The sequence below is a fragment of the Urocampus carinirostris genome, chromosome 4, assembly GCF_059441175.1.
Source record: "Urocampus carinirostris isolate Australia breed hairy pipefish chromosome 4, RoL_Ucar_1.0, whole genome shotgun sequence".
Taxonomy (NCBI): domain Eukaryota; kingdom Metazoa; phylum Chordata; class Actinopteri; order Syngnathiformes; family Syngnathidae; genus Urocampus; species Urocampus carinirostris.
Genome location: NC_142352.1, coordinates 39615964 through 39639150, shown reverse-complemented (window position 1 = coordinate 39639150; position 23187 = coordinate 39615964). Strand labels below are relative to the sequence as shown.

The following is a 23187-nucleotide window of genomic DNA, read 5'->3' as shown; positions in this document are numbered from 1 at the left end:
GTGTTGCCGGATTAAGATCATAAGCCTTATCAAAGGATTCTTTTGCAGTTTTTGAGGAGTGCGGGGGACAGCACAGTACTGAGGTCACAGGATCAAATCCAACTACCAGCCTTCCTGTGCAGAGTTTGCACGTTCTCCCCATGCTTGCGTGGGTTTTCTCTCTTTTCTCTGGTATCCTCCCACATTCCCAAAACATGCTTGTAAGGTTAATTGGCTGGTCCAAATTGTCCCTAGGTGTGAATGAACAAGTGAGTTGTCTGTCTCTTTGTGCCCTGCGACTAACTGACAACCAGTTGAGGGTGTCCCCTCCCCACTGCCTGAGGACAGCAGGGATGGGCTCCAGCACCCCTGCGATCCTACTGAGGATAAGCAGTGCAGATAATGGAATGGAATGAATTTAAACAATTCCACAGATCGAATATCAGACGGCAGAGCATTCCACGGCACCAGGGCCTAAACGGAAAACGCTGTCGAACCTGCGGATCTCTTCTTGGCTCTTGGAATCACTACCAGACCAGTATTTTCCGAGGGAAGGCTCAGAGCAGGAACATGGGGGCGGGGTGGGGTGCGGTGGGGTCGGTATAAATCCAGGCTTAAAACACACTTATATTTAAGAACTTACGAATGACCTTTTTTTTATGTTGGGGATGTCTTTATATTGCAACATCCATTGCAGCCTGGTCATCCTGGATGGGAGATTACATCATGTGTGGTCCCTTCTCAAGGTTTCTTCGTTTCCCTCATGCTAAGGTTTTGAGTTTTTCCTTGCCCTCTTATAGGTTTGTATAATAGTCTGTAAGAGTATTTGGTCCGTGCAGCCCTTTGAAACTTCTTGTGATTAAGTATTTTATGTCCACACAGAGTAGTGAAGAAGAGGAATTGATTATTAAGTGAGGACAGATAAACATGACTTGACTTGAGTGCGTGACTTTTGAGGAGTGGAACGGTGACCACAATTGGTAATGATAGGGGGCGGTAATGCACCGAACCGATGGTTCCAACCCCTGCAAAACTTAAAGAGGAAGAAGAAGTAAAAGAAGAAGAAAAAAATCCCACTTTGAAATGTTTATCCATCGTTTTTACTCCATGTGGCTCTTTTAATGGAGTGTCTTCAGTTTTCTCCATCACTCTTTGGCTCATGAAATCCTTCAGACCCTAGACCGTGTATTCGTCTCAGGAGAAATGGCGCATTGAGGACTGCGTCGTCTTCCCGCTGTTTCGAGCGGTTGTGGCTAAAAGCTTGTTTTGCTCGTGAGGATGTCCGAGCGCCAGGGACAGGTGGGAGACCTAAACAAGCAGAGCATAGAGGAACTCCGGGAACTTCTACAGCGACAAAAGAACATACTTTCTGACAAGTAAGCATTAATACGCGGACATTACATTCTTGCAGGTGTTAACAGCCAGAATATGTCCTCTGTAGTCACCTTAAATCATCACTTGCTACACAGTACAGAATAGGGGCGGGCGAATCGATCCAAATATTGATAAGAAAGATACTAAGGGTCGATACTTTGTGCCTGGCATGGAAACGTCGTTCATATATTCCTCAAAGCGCCACTTGCCTCTACGTAGATAGTCTAGCCCTTTTCTCTCTCTCTCTCTCCCAGCACCTGCAAACCTCTCAAGTTTATGCCTTTTGAGTCGTGACTGGCAGGCATAATTTTAGCACCTCTCCCTTCCTTGCCTGCTGCTGCAGCCTGCTTATCAGGCAGAAGAGAAGGTCAAATCTCTGTGGAAATCATACCCGTAATCGTAAGTTAAAAACGACCGAGGCAAACGGTAAATGCAACAAGGTTTGGACTTAAACTCAACTTCAGAAATTGACCTTTCCTGTTGTAATTTGTGTGATAATGCAGCCTGCTACTGTGGTAACAACATAAATTTACATCAAATTATGAGAAACGCTCACGCTACAGGGGTCAATGAGCTGCAGCTATACGTGTTACTGTTCCTGAACAAAATGGAGACCACGCCAATGAGAGACAATTGACACTTCCTTTGCATTACTGACGTTATTTCTAAATTATTGTGCAATGGAAGCTATTTTAATTCTGTCGTTGACATTGTTATACAGTACATCTATTTCTGTTACATTGACCCTTGGCTTTTGTTCCTGAAACAATTGTAATAGAAATATCTATATATTCAATACTTTTAGTTTGCTTTGCAGTTATTAAAAAAAAAGGAAAACAATATTTAGCGCCCAAAATATTTGCTGTGCTTATCATAATTATAACTTCAAAAATTGTTTTTGCTACATCATCTTCTTGCTGATGATCATCATTGCAGCCTCTGTAAAGCTCATTTTGTTGCGCGTGCAATTCTGTGAAATTCTTAGTTGTTGTCAAATAAATTCCTTTTCTCATCTTTTGGGCTTTAGTTTGGCCTTTTGACTGTATTTGAAACAGTGCTTTTCTTACCTTCACCATTTTCATCTGAGAATAAAAGAAAAACCCTGGCCTGCGCATAAACTCTCCTACCACCCATCCGCCCGCCTTCTTTTCTCCATCGTAATACGCTCCGTGGCTGGAACACAGAGGGAAAGCTAAAAGCAGATAGGCGGGGTGGGGAAAATATAAAGGCTATTTGAACTCATTCGGGCATTTTTAAAACATACTTAATAGTGAAAATTTAACATTTTCTCTATTAAGTATTTGTTAACAATACTACAATTTAAAGTTTTAAGGACACCTCAAACGACGCACACCACCTTTACAGAGATGAACTGCAAAATCAACAAACTGATCCGTTTCCTAATGTGAAAGAATTTGAGTTTTAGAAGATCTGGTTCTTATCTATGTTGCATTAATTTCATTGATACCAAAGGTGCAACATCTCTAAGCATTTCACAGACCACCCTCTAAACTTTTTCAAACATTTCTAGAAATGCTTTAATGATGGGAGTGCTTTCAAAAAATTAGATTATGTCAAATTTAAGAAGGCATGTCTTAAAAGGTCAAAGTGGATTTTGGTATCATCTTGAAATTATAACTGCAGCACAATAGGTAAAAATAGGGCTAAAAACCATTCCATCTATCTGTGCATCCATCTATATTTCCTGGGTCTTTGATGAAGTCTTAAGTTATCTGGAGTTTTTGGTTGAAGTTGAAAGGAAGCTTAGTGTAACATATATGGAATTAGAGCTGGAAGCTGAAGTACTCCCACAAATTCTGCATAATAAATCATGCAAACGTCAAGCTAGATGGCTCAAACCTTAAAACAGTGACAATAGAATACAGTGTAACTAAAAATAGTCATGATTCAACATTGGGGTGTGTCACTATTTTGTAGGACTACAAAACAGGTTTGTTACAATTAAATGGAGGCAGTTGTTTCAGCACTAGACATTCAACTTGTCACGGTCGCCTTGGTGACCAGTCTGCCCCGCCCTCTGGGCAACAGCTGAAAGCAGTTCCACTAATTGTGGGTCTGTATTTAAGGCTGCATTGTGGGCTCTGCCGTTGCGGGTTCATTACTCATTATTCACAATCCCGGTCTGTTATGCCTTGTCCTGTTTTAGTCTGTTATGCTTTGTCCTGTTTTAGTCTGTTATGCCTTGTCCTGTTGAGTTCGTGCCGGAGGAACTCTGTATTGTTCTGTTTTGCCCCGGAGTATTGGGCGACTTTTATTTTGTAAAAATAAAACTTATGGATCGTCAACGCATTTGAGTTCTCCCTTCATGCCTCCTGCCTATGTTCTGGTCCGGTCACCTTCCACGCCACCACGCCGCTCTCGTGACAGAATGAACCCGCCAAACATTTGAACTCAGCGAACGATCCCAGCGCGACTTGGGGAGAGCTGGAGAGCGCAGTTTGGCAGGCGCCTACTGAGTTGGCCTTCCCTGCCCGTTCGAACCACGGCCCCGCCCGTCGTGGCCCTTGCTGTGCCTCGAATGGGGTCCCAGGAAGAATTGACGCCTGCCTGCCCGACTCCCGTGCCGATTGCCTGCTATTCCCTCTCCCCTGCGTGCAAGTCCGACTCCGACTCCGCTGCCCGTCAGGCCGACTCCGCTGCCCGTCGGGCCGACTCCGACTCCGCTGCCCGTCGGGCCGACTCCGACTCTGATGCCTGCCTGTCCGACTCCCGTGCCGACTGCCTGCTATTCAGTCTCCCCTGCGTGCCAGTCTGACTCCGCTGCCTGCCAGTCCGACTCCGCTGCCTGCCAGTCTGACTCCGCTGCCTGCCTGCCAGTCCGACTCCGCTGCCTGCGTGCCAGTCCGACTCCGCTGCCTGCGTGCCAGTCCGACTCCGCTGCCTGCGTGCCAGTCCGACTCCGCTGCCTGCGTGCCAGTCCGACTCCGCTGCCTGCGTGCCAGTCCGACTCCGCTGCCTGCGTGCCAGTCCGACTCCGCTGCCTGCGTGCCAGTCCGACTCCGCTGCCCCTGTTTTGCCGGTTCTGATTTTGACTCTCTCATGTCTTGTCTGTTCTGATTTTGACTCTCTCATGTCTTGTCTGTTCTGATTTTGACTCTCTCATGTCTTGTCTGTTCTGATTTTGACTCTCTCATGTCTTGTCTGTTTTGATTTTGCCTGTCCTGTTCTCGTCGGTTCTGCCTGTCTGTTATCCCCTGGCCAGTTTGCCCACCAGACCCCCTCCCTGCCGAGCGCCGATTCCGATCCGCCCGACGCAGATGGCGCCTGCCTCTCCCCGTTCCTGCGTGTTCGGAGGAGGGAGCGGGGTTGCCCCAATCGCGAGCGTCAACATTCCGGGGCGTGAGGTTGTAATTTTTTCTTTTTTGGGACCTCGGGAGCTGTCCCTTAAGAGGGGGGCTCTGTCACGGTCGCCTTGGTGACCAGTCTGCCCCGCCCTCTGGGCAACAGCTGAAAGCAGTTCCACTAATTGTGGGTCTGTATTTAAGGCTGCATTGTGGGCTCTGCCGTTGCGGGTTCATTACTCATTATTCACAATCCCGGTCTGTTATGCCTTGTCCTGTTTTAGTCTGTTATGCTTTGTCCTGTTTTAGTCTGTTATGCCTTGTCCTGTTGAGTTCGTGCCGGAGGAACTCTGTATTGTTCTGTTTTGCCCCGGAGTATTGGGCGACTTTTATTTTGTAAAAATAAAACTTATGGATCGTCAACGCATTTGAGTTCTCCCTTCATGCCTCCTGCCTACGTTCTGGTCCGGTCACCTTCCACGCCACCACGCCGCTCTCGTGACACAACTGTGCCATAAAAGACAGACAAACAATAATTTCACATTTACAGAGCCGTGAAAAATGATTTGCTCTCTTCCTGATTTCTGTGTTTGTGCTTTTTTATCACTCGTAAATGTTTCGGATTGTCAAACCAATTTTAATATCACACAGAGACAACGTTAGGAAATACAAAATGCAGTTTTGGATTGTTGTCCTGCTGCATGAGACAAGAGTTGAGTTTAACTGATGGCCGGATGTTCTTCTTCAGGATCTTCTGGTATACACCAGAATTCCTTATTCTGTCAACCACAGCAAGTTGTCCTGGTCCTCAGGAAGTAATACAAGTTAACAGCAACTCATGCCATAAGCTCTGCACATTTAGGAAATCATTGACATCATTTTAATATTTGTCGAGTTAAATCAGTGTTGAATATCCACTAGCAAGTTGCTTGGCAGCTCAAGAATTTGAGGGCGGTGACTACAAGTGGACAGACAATACCTGCATGTACTGAAGATGCGAATACTGTATTCATATCTCTTATATCACAATATAGTACACACAAGTTTAGTTATGACTGAATTTGAGCTTCAAATCAACATTGCATGCGATCTTACAAATCTCAATTTGGAAAATGATTTAAAAACCCACCGGTCATTGTTTTCAGTCAATCTACTTATTGTTTGACTGTGTTTATCTTAGTTATTTTTATAATTGGTGCCCTTGAAAAGTTAAAATGAAAATCGGAGTACAATAATCTTTCATTTTTCACGTGGATTGTGTTCTAAACCTGCAAACTAGAATTATTTATCTTTTAATGAAATTCTCCATTGCACATTAAAACAAATTATAAACTCCTATTTACAGGCTGAACATTTAACAAACTAAACACTATATTTAATAAGTTTTTGTTTTTACAAATAATTTCGGTACTCTCAGATTTATAATTTGAAAAACAATCTATATTGAACTACGGTGCAGTACTGTGCAGTACATTATACATTCTGAACATAATCAACTTTACTTCAAATTATACTGTTCTTTGTCGCCATCATGTGGACATCGTACGGAAACAAAAATGCGGAGTAAAAATGTTTTTTGAGAACGTTCCTAAAAACAAATGGGAGTAAAAGAACGTTATAAAAATAATAATAAAATACTTTACTGAAAAAAACATAAATTTAATCAGTGAGTAATTGGATTAAACACAAGAAAATTAAAGATGATTGGGGAAAGAAATAAAAAGGAAAGTTGTAAAAAAATAGAAACTCAGGTTTATTGAACTGCTTTTTTAATGAGTAAATGGATCCTGACTCTGCTCTTCAGGGTTTTCCTCCTCTGAACGCTACTTTTGCTTTAGCTGTATCCACAGAGGTGACCTCTACTTGCAGACAAACATTTTGAAGTCCAAAGTGCTTCATAGTTTTAAGGGGAGCCCTTTCTTTGCTGAACGCGCTCAGGTCTGTGTAAACAGCTCCCGTTGATGGCTCGCCATCCTTTTCCTCTTCCCTGTCACTCTCAGCAAAGTTTTGGTACAATATTCTACTTTTTGTGCCCTAAATGTTTGGGTTTAACGTTGTTTTTTTACTGCAGTCATTAGACCACAACACTAATGCAGACTCCTTCCTCACTATGGTCTTGTTGCAGAATCGTGGAACCCTATTTGTGTCCCTATTAAAATGTATTGCTGCTGTCGCCTTTGTGTTTTTTTCTTCATAATGTAGAGAACAGTAATTGTATTTATTTCGTAATGGCGCCCCACAGCCACGTAGCTTTTACAGTTTAAGCTCGTAAAGACGTTTTGTCTGTAATCGGGAGCATCTTCCTCTGCTTTATGTACCGAAGCGCAGTTGCATTTTGTTGACATGATGACTGGTTTTGGTCCCCAGTGCTGTGGAATGCTTTTCCCCCTTAGATTCGATCTGCCACCTCAGTGGAACTGTTTAAATCTAAGCTTAAAACACACTTCTATTCAATAGCATATGAATAACCTATATTTTATGTTGACAATGTCTGTATTATTTGTTATTGCAACATCCATTGCAGCCTGGTCATCCTGGAAGGGGATTACCTCATATGCGGTCCCTTCTCAAGGTTTCTTCATTTTCCTCATGTTGAGGTTTTTGAGTTTTTCCTTGCCCTCATATAGGTTTTAGATCAAGGGATGGTGTAATGATAGTCTGAAGTAAACCCATTACAGTAAAGGATTACTGTTGTCCAGTCCCCGAAAATTCAGCATTTGTACATGCAAATGTAAATTTTCTGCATTTATATAGCCCTTTTCAAGTCAATGAAGACCCCCCCAAAGGGCTTCAAAATGTGCTTTACACTTTCCCTTTTACACACACTAACTAACCGATAGACATTGGATGTATCACAATTGTGAGAATATAAGCACCTAAGTGAAAGTTCTGCTTGAAATGCATAGGTTTTTCTTGGGAGTTTTCTTTTAAATAATTTTTAGAAACTTAATAAATAATAGTAAATCGTAAATCCTTAAAATGCTTGAATTTTAATGTGTTCAAGGAGTGAAAAGTGCCTAAAAATGATTGGAATTGTTGCCATGTTTCTCAACAAGTCTGCTTAAGGGGCTTATAAAGGACTTATTATTTTTTTCAATTAATAATAATAATTTCCTTTGTATTGTCATTCTTGTAACAATGTACACAGAACGAAATGTCGATACACCTGACCCGTTGTAGCGAGCCGATGCAGCCGCAGCCAACAGAGGGCGCCGCCATTTTACCAAGGTTATAAGTCTTAGGAATGACTCGGCCGAGGCGCGAACCGGCGACCTCCCAGTCTCAAAGCGGGCGCCCTACCATCTAGGCTACTGAGCTGGTTAGGCACAATCATTCATGTTACTCTGATGACGTCAAAGCACCATTAGTCAAAGACGAGAAAGGCTGTTTTCAAAGTGCATTATCTCGGAAAATAATTGTACTATACTGATATGATATATATAATTATTTAAGTATTGGACTATTTTCTCATATTTTTCATGCTATAAACTTTGGGTATCCCTTCAAAAATGATGCCTACACTGCTCTCTGGTGGTTTAGCTTTGCCATTTAATTTCTTTTGATAAACTGCAGCTGTCATTCGTTTGCACGGCATTGTCCTATGAAGCATCACAGCCTCCTACAGGTTGCGCCCAAGATGACAGGTGCATGCTACACCCAAACAGGGCACTATGAAATATATATTAGTGGAAGGATTGCGTAACAATTACATTTATTATGGGTTATGCAACAATATAATGCTAGCGTCTCCCCATGGTTAGTTGTAATGAGAAGAATTGAAAATATACGCTACATATTATTTTTACCTCTAGTCATTTTTACCCAACAACTTTTTGGGGAGAGACTTGTTTCAAAAACCAATATATTCTTGATTTACTCTATATATAAAAATCCTATGGCTTGAAAAATGTACACGCGAGATTAAAAATTGCATATTTAGATCGCAGATATATTTGTGGCTCTGCAAAATACATGAATCACACCAGGTTTATTTTAATGGTACTGGAGAAATTGGAATATTGTTTTGAAAGGGCTTGAATTTGGCCATGAAAAAGCTTTATGAACCCTGAAAATCTAAAGTGAGACAAAGTTTAATATGTGTTTATAAGATTGAATTCCCAAAATGTGACTGAAAAAATGTATATTGATATTGGCTGTATACACACATAAATAGTAATCTCTAATATTATGTTGTGTTTTTGTGGTTTGCAGGAGGCTATTAGAGTCTCTTCCTGATAAGGGGAATCGACTAAGGGACTTTGCAAAACGGATCCATCTAACCATTGAACGGCGAAATGAAGAAGAGAGAAAGGAGACCTTGATGTCTGCAGCCAGGGCAGAATTTCAGTCCAAGTACCGGTTAGCCTTCACTGGGCAGTACAGTCCAGTTCAAACTGAGGCAACTACATCACAACAGACTGAAACCTCGCCGACTGTGGACACAGCGGCCACTATGGTCCCTCCAAATTCTGTTGAGACGAACGAAAGCGAGCTGATGGAGGCCTTGGAGCGGGTCACAATCTCTACTAGCACTGATGACTATGGCAAGGATTCTGTAAAAACCACAACAGGGGACAATTACTTTCTCAGGAAGCACACATCAAAGAAGCCTCACATTGTAACCGTCCTGGAAAGGACAGAAAACTTGATTGCACCCGGAAGGCAAAAGTTTAAACCAAACCAGTGAGCAGAGCCGATCACTTAATGATGGAATATAATAACGGATGTAAATGTCATTTAATGACCCTGGTTTTCCTTTGTTGCATTAAAGGCTGCTAACCAGAGATTGCACGTCCCCATCTGGCTCGTTCTCACCTGGCCAGTCTTCGCAAAGCTCATCTCCGCTCTCAGCGCAGGACCGCAGGGAGCGCAACAAAAAGCACTTGGACGACATCACGGCAGCAAAACTGCCTCCACTGCACCACACTCCTGCCCAGCTTCTGTCTCTGCAGGAGTCTGCTGAACTTCTCAGAACACAAACCAAGAAACAACAGGTTGGTCCATATTTTTAGGAATTATGTATTAAAAATGTTAAAAAAGGGTTCAAGATTCTTATGTTTTTTATACGTATGCATATATGATATGGTTTTTTTTTTTAATGTGCAATATTTTCTGAACTAAACGGCGCACCAAAATATCCCAAATAGGCCACATATTTGAACCTACACCTTATAACCTTGTGCACCTTCCTTATATGCAGCAGAATACAGCAAGATATGTATCACATACATTATTTTGCCTTACCAAACAAAGTTTTACGGTATTACTGTATTTGTGCAATTATTGTGCAATGACTGATCAACTTGAGTATCAAAACATTGTATGGAACGGAAATCAAACCAGGGTAGCGTTGAGACCACCGGTGGTCCAAATGACATACAAAAAGGAATGGATCTTATCCCACACTGTTTTTACTTGCAATGCCAAGAACACGGGTTTGCACAGTGCATTTTGAAAGGTTAAAAAGTCTTTCCACTTCTTCCTCAACAAATGCGACAGAATGGAGAAAACAAAGTCTTTCAACCAAAATACAATACAACCTCTTTTACGTATGCATACCTATCAAACCAAAGGGTTATTGACCCACAGGTGACAAAGTGGAGGGACTGTTTAACCTATCAGAATGCACTTTGCCATTTTGTATGTCATCTGTACTTGAAGTGGGGAATACTGGGAATTTTAGTATCGATTCGATCCAAGGAAATACATGGTAGTAGAGATCAATATTGCTTGGAAATGTCATAATTGAATAAATGATTCCTCTCCCTTAAGTCAGTTTTATATAATGAACACAGAAAAAAGATTTTAGGCACTAAAGGTGTTTCATATTTTAGTAAACAACTACATTTTAAACTTGAACAGTTTAAAAATATATATTAATATATTTTTATTTCAACTGTTTCTGAACAAAAGCCAAGGGACTCACATAAAACAGCAGCAATGTAACAAAAACACAAACATAGCAGTGTCAACTATACCTTCCATCTCACAATTTTTTTTTAAAATAAAGTCAGAAAGTTACCAGTAGTGTAATCAATGCAACCTAAAAACCTTAAACTGTATAAAAAAACACTTTACTTCAGAGGAACTACAGAGGAAAGTCAAGAGTCAAACAAAACAATCAGCAATGTAAAAAAAGAAGCCCTATAGGCTCGATTGCCAGTGACTACAGTTTTACAGGTTTTTGTTCAGGAACAGTAACATGTTTACATTTTTGGTTGCAGCTCGTTGCTCTCTGTACGTTGAACTTTTTCATGTTTCAATGTAAATTTGCCACAGTGCCGAATGACTTTTTACCACAAATGACACTTGGCATTCTCCTTTTCTGTTGTTGAAAAAAATTCACACCACGTTCGCTTCCGGTTTGCGTCCGTCATATTGAGCTTCTGATGATTGTGCATGCAAAGTTTTGGCCCTTTCTTATGCTAAATTAGTTGAGGGATGAATTATAATTCTAGGCAATTGCTTAGTATTGGTAATATCCATATTTGGATCAATTTGCCCACCACTAATCTGTACCACTGGTACAGACTGGTAGTGGTAAGGTGTCGGCACGCTCACCATCTCTACTCTGGTTTGATTCCCATTGCATACAGTACAATATTTTTTCATTTTGGTCAGTAGCACGTAATAATTCAATACATAGAAGCTCTTACCGTTGTTTCAATTTCATGCACCTTTTACAGTATTGGGATGAACCTCATGTATGAAAATTATATGACAAAGGATCATTTTTGGGTTGTTGAGTGTTATAATCCTGTGCGCCCTTTAGTACAGAAAATAGTGTAATAAAACACTCCAGCATGTTGGCTGGGCACTTGGCTGGAAGACATCGTATCTTCCTAAAAACTCTAGGTGGCAGCATTCAACCCAATATAAGTTGGGCTCAAAAAATGCAAACTTGCAGACCACAAGATTGACTTTGTTGAGGGTGTTTATGTGTTTGCTTTACAACAGGAGCTGCAGGCCAAGATGGCTGCACAAAAACTGTCTGAGAGTTTGAAGATTTCCACGGGAAACTACTGTCCTGATGGCGGCCCCACAGCGTCCTACAGAGAGGTTCATGATGAAGGAGCACAGCCCTCGTCTGAGGAAGACTGATCCTGGGCGGTCAGAAGGACTTTGTTCTTCCGAAAGTAAAATTGTGTACTTTCAGGTCACGGTGATATTGCCATTGGACATTAATGGACACATTTTGTAAGAAAGCGAACTGCTTCACTGTCATGCTCCCGCTCGGTGCCTCAGGTCAGCCGATCAGCTGCTGCTGAAAATAAAGCCTTTTCTGTTGCTGCTCCCAAACTTTGGAACAATTTGCCCCGGCACATCAGACAGGTTCACTCACTGTCCATTTTTAAAACTAGTCTTAAAACCCATTTCTATTCCTTTGCTTTTGACCCAGCATGAGACTTTGTTTCTGTTTTATGATTTTATTATTTTCAGTTTTTTTAAGTGTTTTAAATGGTAAATAGTCTGTGTTTATATAGCGCTTTTGAAGTCAATGAAGACCTCCCAAAGTGCTTCACACTTACCCATTCACACACACACTCACATACCAATCGGGAGTCAGCCATGCAAGGCGCCTACCTGCTTATTGGGGGCATTAGGGGTTCAGTGTCTTGCCCAAGGACACTTGACATATAACACAGAGGTTTTTGTTCACTATGTTTTATTTGTGTGCAGCACTTTGTCTTCGGCTGTGGCTGTTTTAAATGGCTTTATAAATAAAGTTAAGTTAGGTTTAGTTCAAATAAACAAATTAAATGAAAATCATGTCTATTAAATAAACATATAACTTACAGATAACCTTTGAAAAGTTACACCACAACAAGACATATTATTGTCAAGTTTCTTTTTGAAAAAGCTATTCCATCATGCACAAAAGCCAGCAATTACAAAGTGTCAACCTTGTAGAATATCTCATAGGCCCACAAACCTAAATAAACTTCTAAATATTCATTAGTGTCAGTAAAAAGCTGGTTGCTAGCAAGTGATTTGGTTGAAACTGACTGAACATTTATATGTAGTAATCCCTTTTGTTTTGCCGTGGTTTTGCTCTAAAAACATCCCGTGATAGTCAAAACCTGACTACACATTCTTTATTAGATATCACTACCGTAGTATAGCCGACTATAACAAAAGGACAACTATTAATCTGCAAATAAAAAAAGAACAGAGAGTTGAAGTTGAATGAATGAATGTCTATTGTCATCATACAATAGTACAACGAAATTTAAGTACTTCTCTTTTCAGTGTAAGAAAGCGATGTAGAGAGCGGCCGGCTAGCTGCACTATAGCATCGGGGATCCATGGGTTGAGCCAGGTCTCCTTGATTATTTAAATACACAGTCATGAATGTCGCGGCTTCTCACGAGTTGTAGCTCCAAGTCATCCGTTTCATGGCTAATAGATTTGGCGATGGTGAGATACAGGCAGAGGTGGCTTTTCAGAGTCATTACATTGATTAGCAGTCTTACAGTCGTACGGCTCCGCTATTGCTTTCCTCCCAGACCGAATACTGATAAACAAGGCACCTGGGGGTGATCAGTTTACTTTGACTTTCCTCAGAGTCCAATTTGATCGATATACTGTATTTCTTTTCAAAGTAACAAGCCGCTAAAATTCTAGCTCGCAGTTTGTTTTTGGTGGACCGGTTGACTTGTTTACCCACGCAGCCATTTGGAGTTCTCGTCCAACACCCTAAACCAAATAATTGTGTTTTCTAATATTCCCATGATTCCTCCCCTGAGTGCACGTTAGGGATTGAATACGACGGACCAGTTTCCTCTTGAAAAGGGGTGTTAGGGAAAAAACTATTACAAATGCAGCATTTACCAAATTGTTTGAATTGGTTATCTGACTCCATTAACCAAACACAAACTTCATTCTCCTACAATGCATGCTCGTTTCTTAATTTAGGGGAAAATATTGACAAAAGACTGGCATTTCCACACGGAGGCAGATTTATTTTCTTAAAGAATTTAAGTGAATTCCATCAAATTAGCCTAATTATTGTCGCTCAAGGCTTCCTCGAGCCTCCTTTTTCGATTGTTCTTCTCATACCCCGATCTGATCTCCCATCTCTCTTCTTCCGTCTTCCGTCTTCTTTTTCACAAGCCGGGTCATTGGCTCCTCCCGCATGGGCGGGCCAGGAACTCCCCACTAGGCCCCCACCTAGTCGCCACCTCGTCTGACCGGTGCGTCACGAAGGCACACCACACCCCCTGCCCCCACAGGGCGGGTCAGGTGCCAGCTTCACCACCTCCTCGCCGAAAGGCGCCGCCATGTCTAAAAAACTCACAACAAGAAAGCTTATCAGGCAAACAATGTCTCCTTTCCCGCGTCACAGGCTCCTCCGGCATCAGCCCTTGTCCCCCTTATCAAAATTTCCCAGCCAAAACACTCCACACTTGGAACAGTGCGACCTGTCATCGAACTTCAGCCTCCTCTGTGAAAAATCTTCATTGCATTCAATAACTGTAATTTGTATGAAATTGTATAAAATCCCTTATAGTCAAATAAATAAAATATGAAATCCATCAGGGGATATGAGCAAACTTTGATTCTGGTTTTCAATTTCCATTGTGATTCATGACTTTGCTTTTAAATACTTGACTGTAGTTCAAATATGCTTTTATAGTGTTTGTTCGGTGCAAGTATGCAGTTTAGTATAAGGAAGGCGCTGCTTGTCTAAGATCACGCGTGGCCTTATCGCGGCGAGATCAGCGTGATGCTGGATAACGCTCATCCAAGTTGGGGGTCGGGGGGATCCTGAAACATCTGGAGCGCGTTTGAAAGCTGCTGATGTTGGCCCCAGCTTCGGGCATCGTGGCAGAAGTCCGTCTTTCGGTCTTGGCCAATACTCACCGGATAAGACGTGCCAGCTGCAGACGCTACCTTTCCCGTCATCGCTCATCCAGCACTCAAGTCTAAGCGCTCTTGCAGTAATTCAAACAAGCTGAGGAGAAGGATCACGCAGGTCAGAGTGACGTGTGAAGATGCCCCGTGATAACCTTTGGGAAACGTTGATGAAAAGTTCCATCTTGATTGCTGATAGGACCCTGATAACGTCTGATAACAAAAGGGCCTCCTCCGAGGATCCTCGTCGCGCTGGCTTAATTGCTGTGGTGAGGCGTCGTTCGAAAGCGAAGCGGCACTATTGGCCGACTCATTGAAGTGGACCACAAGAGCTGGCTTCCTTCGAAACTCTCTGTATTTATCTCTCTCTGTCTATCTTTCTCTTTCCCTCCTCCTTTTCTCTATCTTTCACTCTCTTGCTCTCTATTTCTCTTCTTTATTTCTCTATCTCTAGATATTTTGTTATTCTCTCTCCTTTTTTTCTCCTTTCTCTTTCTGTTACCTGTATGTCTGTCTCTGTCTATCTCCCTCTTTCTCTTTCCCTCCTCCTTTTCTCTGTCTTGTGCTCACTTGCTCTCTATTTCTCTCTTCCTCTATTTCTCTATCTCAAGATAGTTTTCTCTCTCTTTTTTATCTCTTTCTCTTCCCCGCATGTCTCTCTGTCTCTGTCTTCGTCTCTCTCTTTGTCTCCTCTGCTTCAATCTCTTCCCTTTGTATCTCTGCATTTCTCTATCTGTCTCTGAATCTGTCTTTCTCTGTCTCTGTGCGTGTGTGTACATGTGGGGGTTTGTCTTTCTCTTTCTGTCTTTATTTCGGTGTCTCGCTGCCTCTCTCTCTGTCTCTCCTGAAGACGCTCATTACTAGTCAATATGAGTGGCATTTCTATGTTGTTTAGTTCTGTCGATGAAAGTTCAGTGAAGATTGAAACAATAAAGGCTATAGTAGCAGAGTATCTTTTTAAAACCAATATTTAGTATGGTGCATAGTTTTTCAGTATTGTTGGTAATATATCATAAAAGTAACCCCCAAAAATCTGAAAAGCCATTAGGAAGTCAATAGAGCACTCTCTTCAGTGAGCTGAGCAGAAAAAGCCGGTTCTCCCAAAAGGGCGGGATTTGCCATCACTACACCACTGTGACTGGTCCTAATTATGGGGCACTCTTTTTTTTTTTTTTGGTCATTACAAAGTAACCGTTCACACGCTTTCAATCAAAGCTTTCACATTGTCCGCTGATGAGGTTGTTTATACTTGGACCCTGCCACCCCCACCCCATTAAGTCTCGCACCCCATGAAATCGTCTGCAAGTGATTTGCTCCAGCTCTGGCGTCCGAAATTACACGTCGCACGGGAATAGGAATAATTTCATGTTTTGGAGAGAGTGGAATGTGATGATGATCAAGAGCAGTTGGGTCGGCCTTAAATGAGATGTAAAGTATGATGCTGGGCCCTCGACACCCGGATTGGGTTATTCCTGTCAGCTCAGAGAACCTGAGCTCATACTTTTTTCCATAAGATATATTTTTGGGGGGCACTCAAGCAGCTTCGCACAGATGTGATTTTTGATCTAAGCGGAGCCCCTACGTCCACATATTGCGCAACCCGTGATTCTCGTGAAGCTGTTTTTCCTTTTTTTCATTTCTATAACTCAGGATTCATTTTATTATCCAGGAATTCTCAAATTCTTCACACATTACACGTTTTACTCCAAAACAGATGTTAGTGATTACTATCAATCTAAGTATACTTTTTAGTAAGGCTGCTACAACATTTATTTAAAACAATTGTTAATTATTGTGTTTTTGTGCTTTTTCTATTCAAAGTTAAGGATTTTATACATTTTACTATAAAGGATTTTATACGAATAAATACAAGTTACATCGAGTGCCATTAAGATTTTCACTGAGTGGGCCACAGGTCACGCTGATCCGAATGCGGAACGTTTTGTTTGGTTCTGTTGATAACAGAACTCTAACACAGGACGGCAGGCATTGTTTGGAGAAGTTGTTTTGATAAGCGCTCTGCTGTTATGAGTTTTTCAGACATCGGGACGCTTTTCTCCGGGATGGTGGGGCCACGTGGGGGCTTTCATTGGCACGCCCATGGGAGGAGCCGGCACACCAGCTTGCGGAAAAAACGTGGGCCGAGGAAAGAAGCAGAAGATCGAGGGAGGGGGCTTTACGGAGACTGGAGTGACACTAATTAGGCTAATTTGGCCATATATTCGATGGAGTTCACTTAGCTAAATTGTTTTAGAAATGAAATCTGCCCCTGGAAATGCCTGTCTCTTGTTCGTTTTTCCATCAAGAAACGAGCGCGCATTGTTAGGTGAATGTAGTTTGTGTTTGGTTAATGGAGTCAGATAACTATTTCGAACAATTTGGTAAACGGTACATTTTAATATGTCATTCCTAACAATAGTAATGCGAGTATACAAGTCATGACATACTCAAATGCAAAAACACCTCTAAGAGACAGTGAAAAAAACCCTCATATGATGCCTCCGGTCTTTTGAGCAAAACTTGTGCCCGACTTACGTGAGAAAATCCAGAATACGAAAATTTCCGTATCACACTAGAAATTATTCATCACCAGCATCAGCGCATCGCAGTTAGAATGTGCGCTTCCTGCTATACAGACCTGATCATGCGCACCTGTGTTGTTTTTTATCCTTTTTTTCAAATCGCTTTTATCGTCCCTCATGCTACCTCACTCCTGCACTACGCATTCACCTCCATAAGCTCCCGCCGACTTTCTCCATTATAAATGCTCATGATAAACCCTTATTTGATTTCATTTATAGCTTATCTATGAAATGAAATGAAATGATCTGCATTTATATAGCGCTTTTGAAGTCAATGACTTCCCAAAGCGCTTTACAATGTGCTCCACATTTCCCAATAGCGGCCTTGCAGCCATGTAAGGCGCTAACCTGCTTATTGGTGGTATTAGGGGTTCAGTGTCTTACCCAAGGACACTTCGACATGTAACACGGACGAGCCGGGATTCGAACTGGGATCCCTTGATCCCAAGACGAGCGCTTTACTTCCTGAGCTACTGCCGCCCTATGTTATTAATTTATTCTAATGTCCAAATACAATTTGAATTTGTTCTTAGTTATAATGAAGATTTGTTTTATTATTGCTAATCAGGGTTTACTGTAATTTGTTTTCCTTTTCTAAGAGGCCCGGAACGGATACATAGGTTTTCAGTTATTTCTTAAGAGGAAAATCTTTTCGAGATACAACAAATTCTTCGTACAAGCACGATTCAGCAATAAATAAATCTCGTATAAAGAGGGGCTGTTCTGCAAGTGAAAAGGAAAAAAGTAAAGCCAGTCTAAAAACATTGAACTGAGCTACCGAACTATTTAGCTCTAAAAATGGCTTCCATACATCCAGGATTTTTTTAAGATAAAGTACTTTCTCCATATGTAATACAACAGATGGTTTAGTAATCCAGTTATTAAATAGACACAGTGTTTGACGTTGCCTAAATATGACATTCTTGACTATAACAATTCCAAGCAGAGCAGAGCAGAGCATTGCATAGTCTTTACAATTTAAGGTAATTGAACACCAAATAATATAATTTTCTTCAGTTATTGTGTTGATTAATTGATTGATTGGCCAAGTTAAAAATCATTTTGTTTCGATCCAAGTGGTTTGAAACAGAACATTTTGCAATAAACCATTCTACATGACATACATTTATCAGAACCTAAATGCGTCAAAAATGTCAATGATTTGTATTTAAAGTAGGAGTGTATGCTTCAAAGAGATGGTGTGTATTATCTGACCACCTCATTTCGCAAATTGTGTAGTGAAGGGAAGTCAAACACAGTTTGGCTCTGGGGGCAGATCCAGAATTTCCGTTCTGGCTGGATCAGTATAAGAATGTCAACTCCAATATTTTTGCTTTGTTTTTATCATTATGCCTGCATTAAACCTACCCTACATATTATTATCCAGGATGACGAGGGATGTTTTCTAAACACAACACATTTATTCACAAACAATGGGGAAAAGATTTTCAGGTTAGGTATTGAATGTGTTAACTGGTTTATTTTAACAGTTGACTGAATGCAGTTTTACACCTAAGCCAACTCACCACACTGTACAAACTAAACACTGCCCTCTAGCAGCTGAAGAGGGTATATGGTTTGCAATTGACCTAGAATTTAGCTTCATTTTTTGATTTACTCAGAAATTTATGGGGGCTTTGATTAAATCATCTAAAGAGCTGGATCCTGCCCATGGGCCGTCTGTTTGACATGCCTAGTGTATTGCGACAGAACATGAGTGCTCGAAACACAAGGAAGAATACAAACTACGGCAGTTCAAAGTGACGATTAAGCACCATTTTTAGTCTTTTTTTAAGATAATCAGCACATTTAAATGATCAGGATCTTTTCGATACCGTGTCAACGTGGAATAATTTCCCAAAACACCAAATACAGGTTGTTGCGTCATATTTCCTTGCGTACCTCACAGAACAAAGGGGGTCCCTCGTGGGAGGGGTGTGTTAGAGGCAGCACATGGCCTCACAGGAAGATGAAGAAAGACAGGTCTCTATCCCTTTAGGCTGATGACTTCAAGGTGGTTGTTCTCATTAAGACGACAGGGACAGGGAGAACCACAGGCTCTCCAAGCTTCTTGGATCTAGGGTGGCCAGGCCCCAAGCCTGAGGACCTCAGTCGGCCATTTTAGTTCCAGCTCGTGCTTTGGGGTTTCAAATCTTTATTATACAGCTGGAGAGTCTGGTCACTCCCTTTGAATGAATGTGGGTCTTTCGAAGAGTTGGCAGAGTCAGTGGTAGGATAAAGGTCAGGGGAAAATGATTCGTGTTTGTGTAGTTCCTTTACCTTCCTTTTTTTTCAAACCAGTACGACAATTAAGGCAAAAGAAATTGGTTTTTCATAGTTCCCGCATGCATTTGTATGAAGTGTGTGAGTTGGTTCAGGTGTAAAACTGCATTCACTCACCCGTTAAGATGAACTAACGCCAATCATAAAAATCCTTTTTTGCTTACTGTTTGTGAATAAATGGGTTATGCTTGGAAAAAGAAATCCCTTAACTGTGATTACAGTATGTAGGGTAGCCTACTTGAGTAGTCTGAATGATGAGGTGTATTACTGAAAGCAAAGCTGAACATTTTGAATTGAAATTATTTAAGGGATCTAGTCTGCTCAGAACAAAAAGTATGGTCCAGGCACCAAAGCCAAAATTAGTTTGACATCCCGGGATTAAAATGATTCTTTAAAAGTTTAAGGTAAATATTGAATGGAAAAGCGTGTTGGATTTTTTCTTCAGCAGAGGTCGTCCGTTTCATCTTATATCAGCTTTATCTCCATCAAGCGAGCAACAATCGGACAAATGTTTTGGCCCCTCAAAGCATCTTTCATGTTTGGCAGCTGCATTTTGTTTGTGTATTTGATTTTACACGTGTTACATTTGGCGAGTGTGACAATCTGCAAGGCATCGCTTTCTTTCACACTTGGAAATGTCATCTCCGGGACCCGACTGTGTGAACGACAACAGAAAGATGTCATCGGTCCTCCCCAGAGGTCCTTTGTTTGTCTGCGGTCATATACTGCGACATTGATCATCAAAGATCTTCGCAGCTCCCAGACTGGTCACAGGAAGTAAGGGTGGGCAGATTGATACAAGTATCGATATTATCGATACAGAACAAGCACTTGGATCGATTCCATATTATTGTCTAAGATCGATACTGTTTTTCCCTATTTTAACCGACACTATAATAATGTTTATGGTGTGTTGTAAGATTGAACATACATTATAACTTTCAAACTTGATCCATTTGTGTTTACACATTCATTGATTGATTGGTGATTAATTGATTGGTTGATCCCGGCTCCTCCGAGTTATATGTCGAAATGTCCTTGGGCAAGACACTGAATCCCTAATGCCCCCAATAAGCAGGTAGGCACCTTGCATGGCTGACGCTGCTATCGATTAGTTAGTGTGTAAAAGGGAAAAGTGTGAAGCACATTGTAAAGCACTCTGGGAGGTCTTCTGTCACTTGAAAAGCGCTATATAAATGCAGAACATTTACATTTTACATTTGAGGCTTTATTTAGGCACAGCACACACAAAAAACGTCATCTAATTGTTATTGTCATGTTATTTGCACAAAAAACAGATGTACAATACAATAATATAATACATAAACATGTGCCCAAAGGAAGTAGGCTGAAACCGAAGCTTTTAAATGCTTACCCCTAATTATTTTTTTTCCACATAGCACCATTCCCCAAATTCAAAAATGTGAAAACACATAAATTACATTTTAATCTTAGAATTCCAACACAATAATATACCAGCAATGGTAAGAGAACATACATACATTACAGAGAACACTAAGAACCCCGCAGTGCGTAAAGTGACCAGACTAATTATTTGTAGAATAGTTTAGACCTGTGACTATTTGAATTTGTCACGACCAGGATGGTATTAGGACCCAGATGCGTAACGTTAACCACAAGTTTATTGAGAGAAAGAGGAAGGGCCGCGCCCGTGATCCGGTGGTCGCTGGACGCGAGAAGCAAGATGCTCACCGAATCGGAACTTGTTCCGAATGCGGAAGTGGATCTTCCGGAGCGGGAGATTGTGGTGTCAAAGACGGAAAAAACATGGTCGGGGTCAAAAAACAGGTCGTAGCCGGAGACAAATGGGGAAATCAGGAACGGACAGGTGGAAAACGGGTGCAAAAAGCGGGACCAAAAACAACCCTTAGTGAAATATTTGTTTTATTTATAAGGCATATCTAACTAGAAGGCGCATGAGATTAAAACAGAAGATGAATAAACTTATTTATTAGAACACAAATATGAGCACATTTGGTTTCACAACTGAGATAAATTAATGAATTCTTAAAGGGTTACTGTATGTAGTAGTATTTTGTTATAATATTGCATTGCGAAATGTATTTATCATATTTCCAGCCCTATAAAAGTGCACTCTTTCAATTATCCGGCAATTTTTTCTGGAAAATACGGTATTTTAATTGTCTTGTTGACATTGTCATGCTGTCTTTGTTATCTCGTTACATTGCTGCTTTTTTGGTTTGACTCTCTTAATTTTGTTCTGAAACAATTGTTGAAGTATTCTAATTCCTATTCTTATAAGGTTTTTACATCTGCAAGGCCTAATTTTCTTTTACCATCTTTCATGACACTAAACAAACTTTCAGTTTCTGTGATGTGCTTCCGATTTGTTTGTCTCAGTCTTTAGTTTAACATGTTTAGTTCAATTATGTAGATGTTGCATTATAAGACAAACTTATATTTGTTTTCAATATATGAAAATTATTTCTTTTAATTTTTGGTGGATTTTAATAAATAATTTGATGCATTTTTGTTGTCAATGTATGTAGTAATTGACCTGTTATGCATTTAATTGGGTGTAGAAAATACTTTACACTGGAAAGTAATACATTTGTTATTTTGACTTTGTTATCTTTGTATTTTCGATTAAGTGTCGATTGATACCACTAGGTATTGACTTGGATCAGATCGATACCAAAAAGCGGAGTCTCGCCCACTCCTATCAGGAAGACGACACATGCTTGTAATTACTGTGCAATGCGCTCAGACTGTTCTTTTTTGACACCGTTGGGATTATTCAGCCAACAAGTCCACTAAATCAAGGGACAGCAGAGACTAACAATGCCCCCACGCACGTTTAGTGTTTCCTTCTCCTTGGAGCAATGTTTACAGTTCACAAAACGGAGCAGAAATGGGAAAAAGCTGTGATGGTTTGTCCGCGTGACGTGCAGCAGATGCATCGCATGCTGCAGGTTTGCTTGGCGGTAGTGCCAGTTGAACGCTAGATGGCGCTAATGTATCTCTGCAGTTTGCGTTCTTACGATTGCTTGAATGTCTCCAACATTGTACTTAGTTTTACTTTACTGGCCAGCAAAATAGGAGTGGTTTTCTCCAGTTGGTGTGGTGTGTGGCCTTCAAGGTATTCCCACACAGATTCTTTTTCAACTAAGCACAGAACGTGTTGTATTCCGCCCCACAATTTTGCAAATATGTTGCAAAATATTTAATGCGCTAGGGGAATCGAGAAACATTGTCTCAAGGTTGACCCATTTTATTTGCTGTAAAAATGTGACCACATTGAAGAAACAAGACACTTTCAAAATGGCATATCCCATTGAAACAACATGTGAGGCCAGCTCTGAAACAGACAGCAATTGTAGCGAACAGATTGTATATCACTCATTTCAGGTAGGAGGTAGGCGATTGTGGCTTTTCGTTTGTGTTTTCTGCCATGTGTCGCAGTTAGTATCATTTAGTACAGCTAGCTCCCCGTTAATGTCGGGGCTGCAGAAGGCTCTCCTGTTTTGTTTAAACCTGGTTGGTTCTCGTTGGTTGCCCACTGAGTGTTGATTGTGGAGCTAGTGTTCGGATCCAATCACCACACACATGTCCCTAATTACCCTGACCCTTTACGATGACATTTTGGATAGTGTATATGTCGGGTCATTTTCATTTCCACTCTCAGTGATACATAACACATTGGATTTGGTTTTTGTTTCCTGTTTGGACATTTTGTTAGTCGTTTGCATTTACTTGTTTTCTTTTGTTACCTGTTCGTTCCGTTTCGGTTTTTGTTTCAGGTTGGGGTGTTGTCAGCTTCTATTTTTGTG

The 23187-nt window shown here is 41.1% G+C and overlaps 1 protein-coding gene across 1 annotated transcript; it reads left to right on the top strand.

Moving 5' to 3' along the window:
* Nucleotides 1–1022: 1022 nt before the first annotated feature.
* On the top strand, nt 1023–14209 carry polr2m (RNA polymerase II subunit M). The gene is made up of 4 exons (XM_088334514.1): nt 1023–1355; nt 8868–9338; nt 9427–9649; nt 11613–14209. The coding sequence occupies exons 1-4, from the start codon at nt 1258–1260 to the stop codon at nt 11754–11756; spliced, it is 936 nt and encodes a 311-aa protein (XP_088190640.1). The 5' UTR covers nt 1023–1257; the 3' UTR covers nt 11757–14209.
* Nucleotides 14210–23187: the final 8978 nt, after the last annotated feature.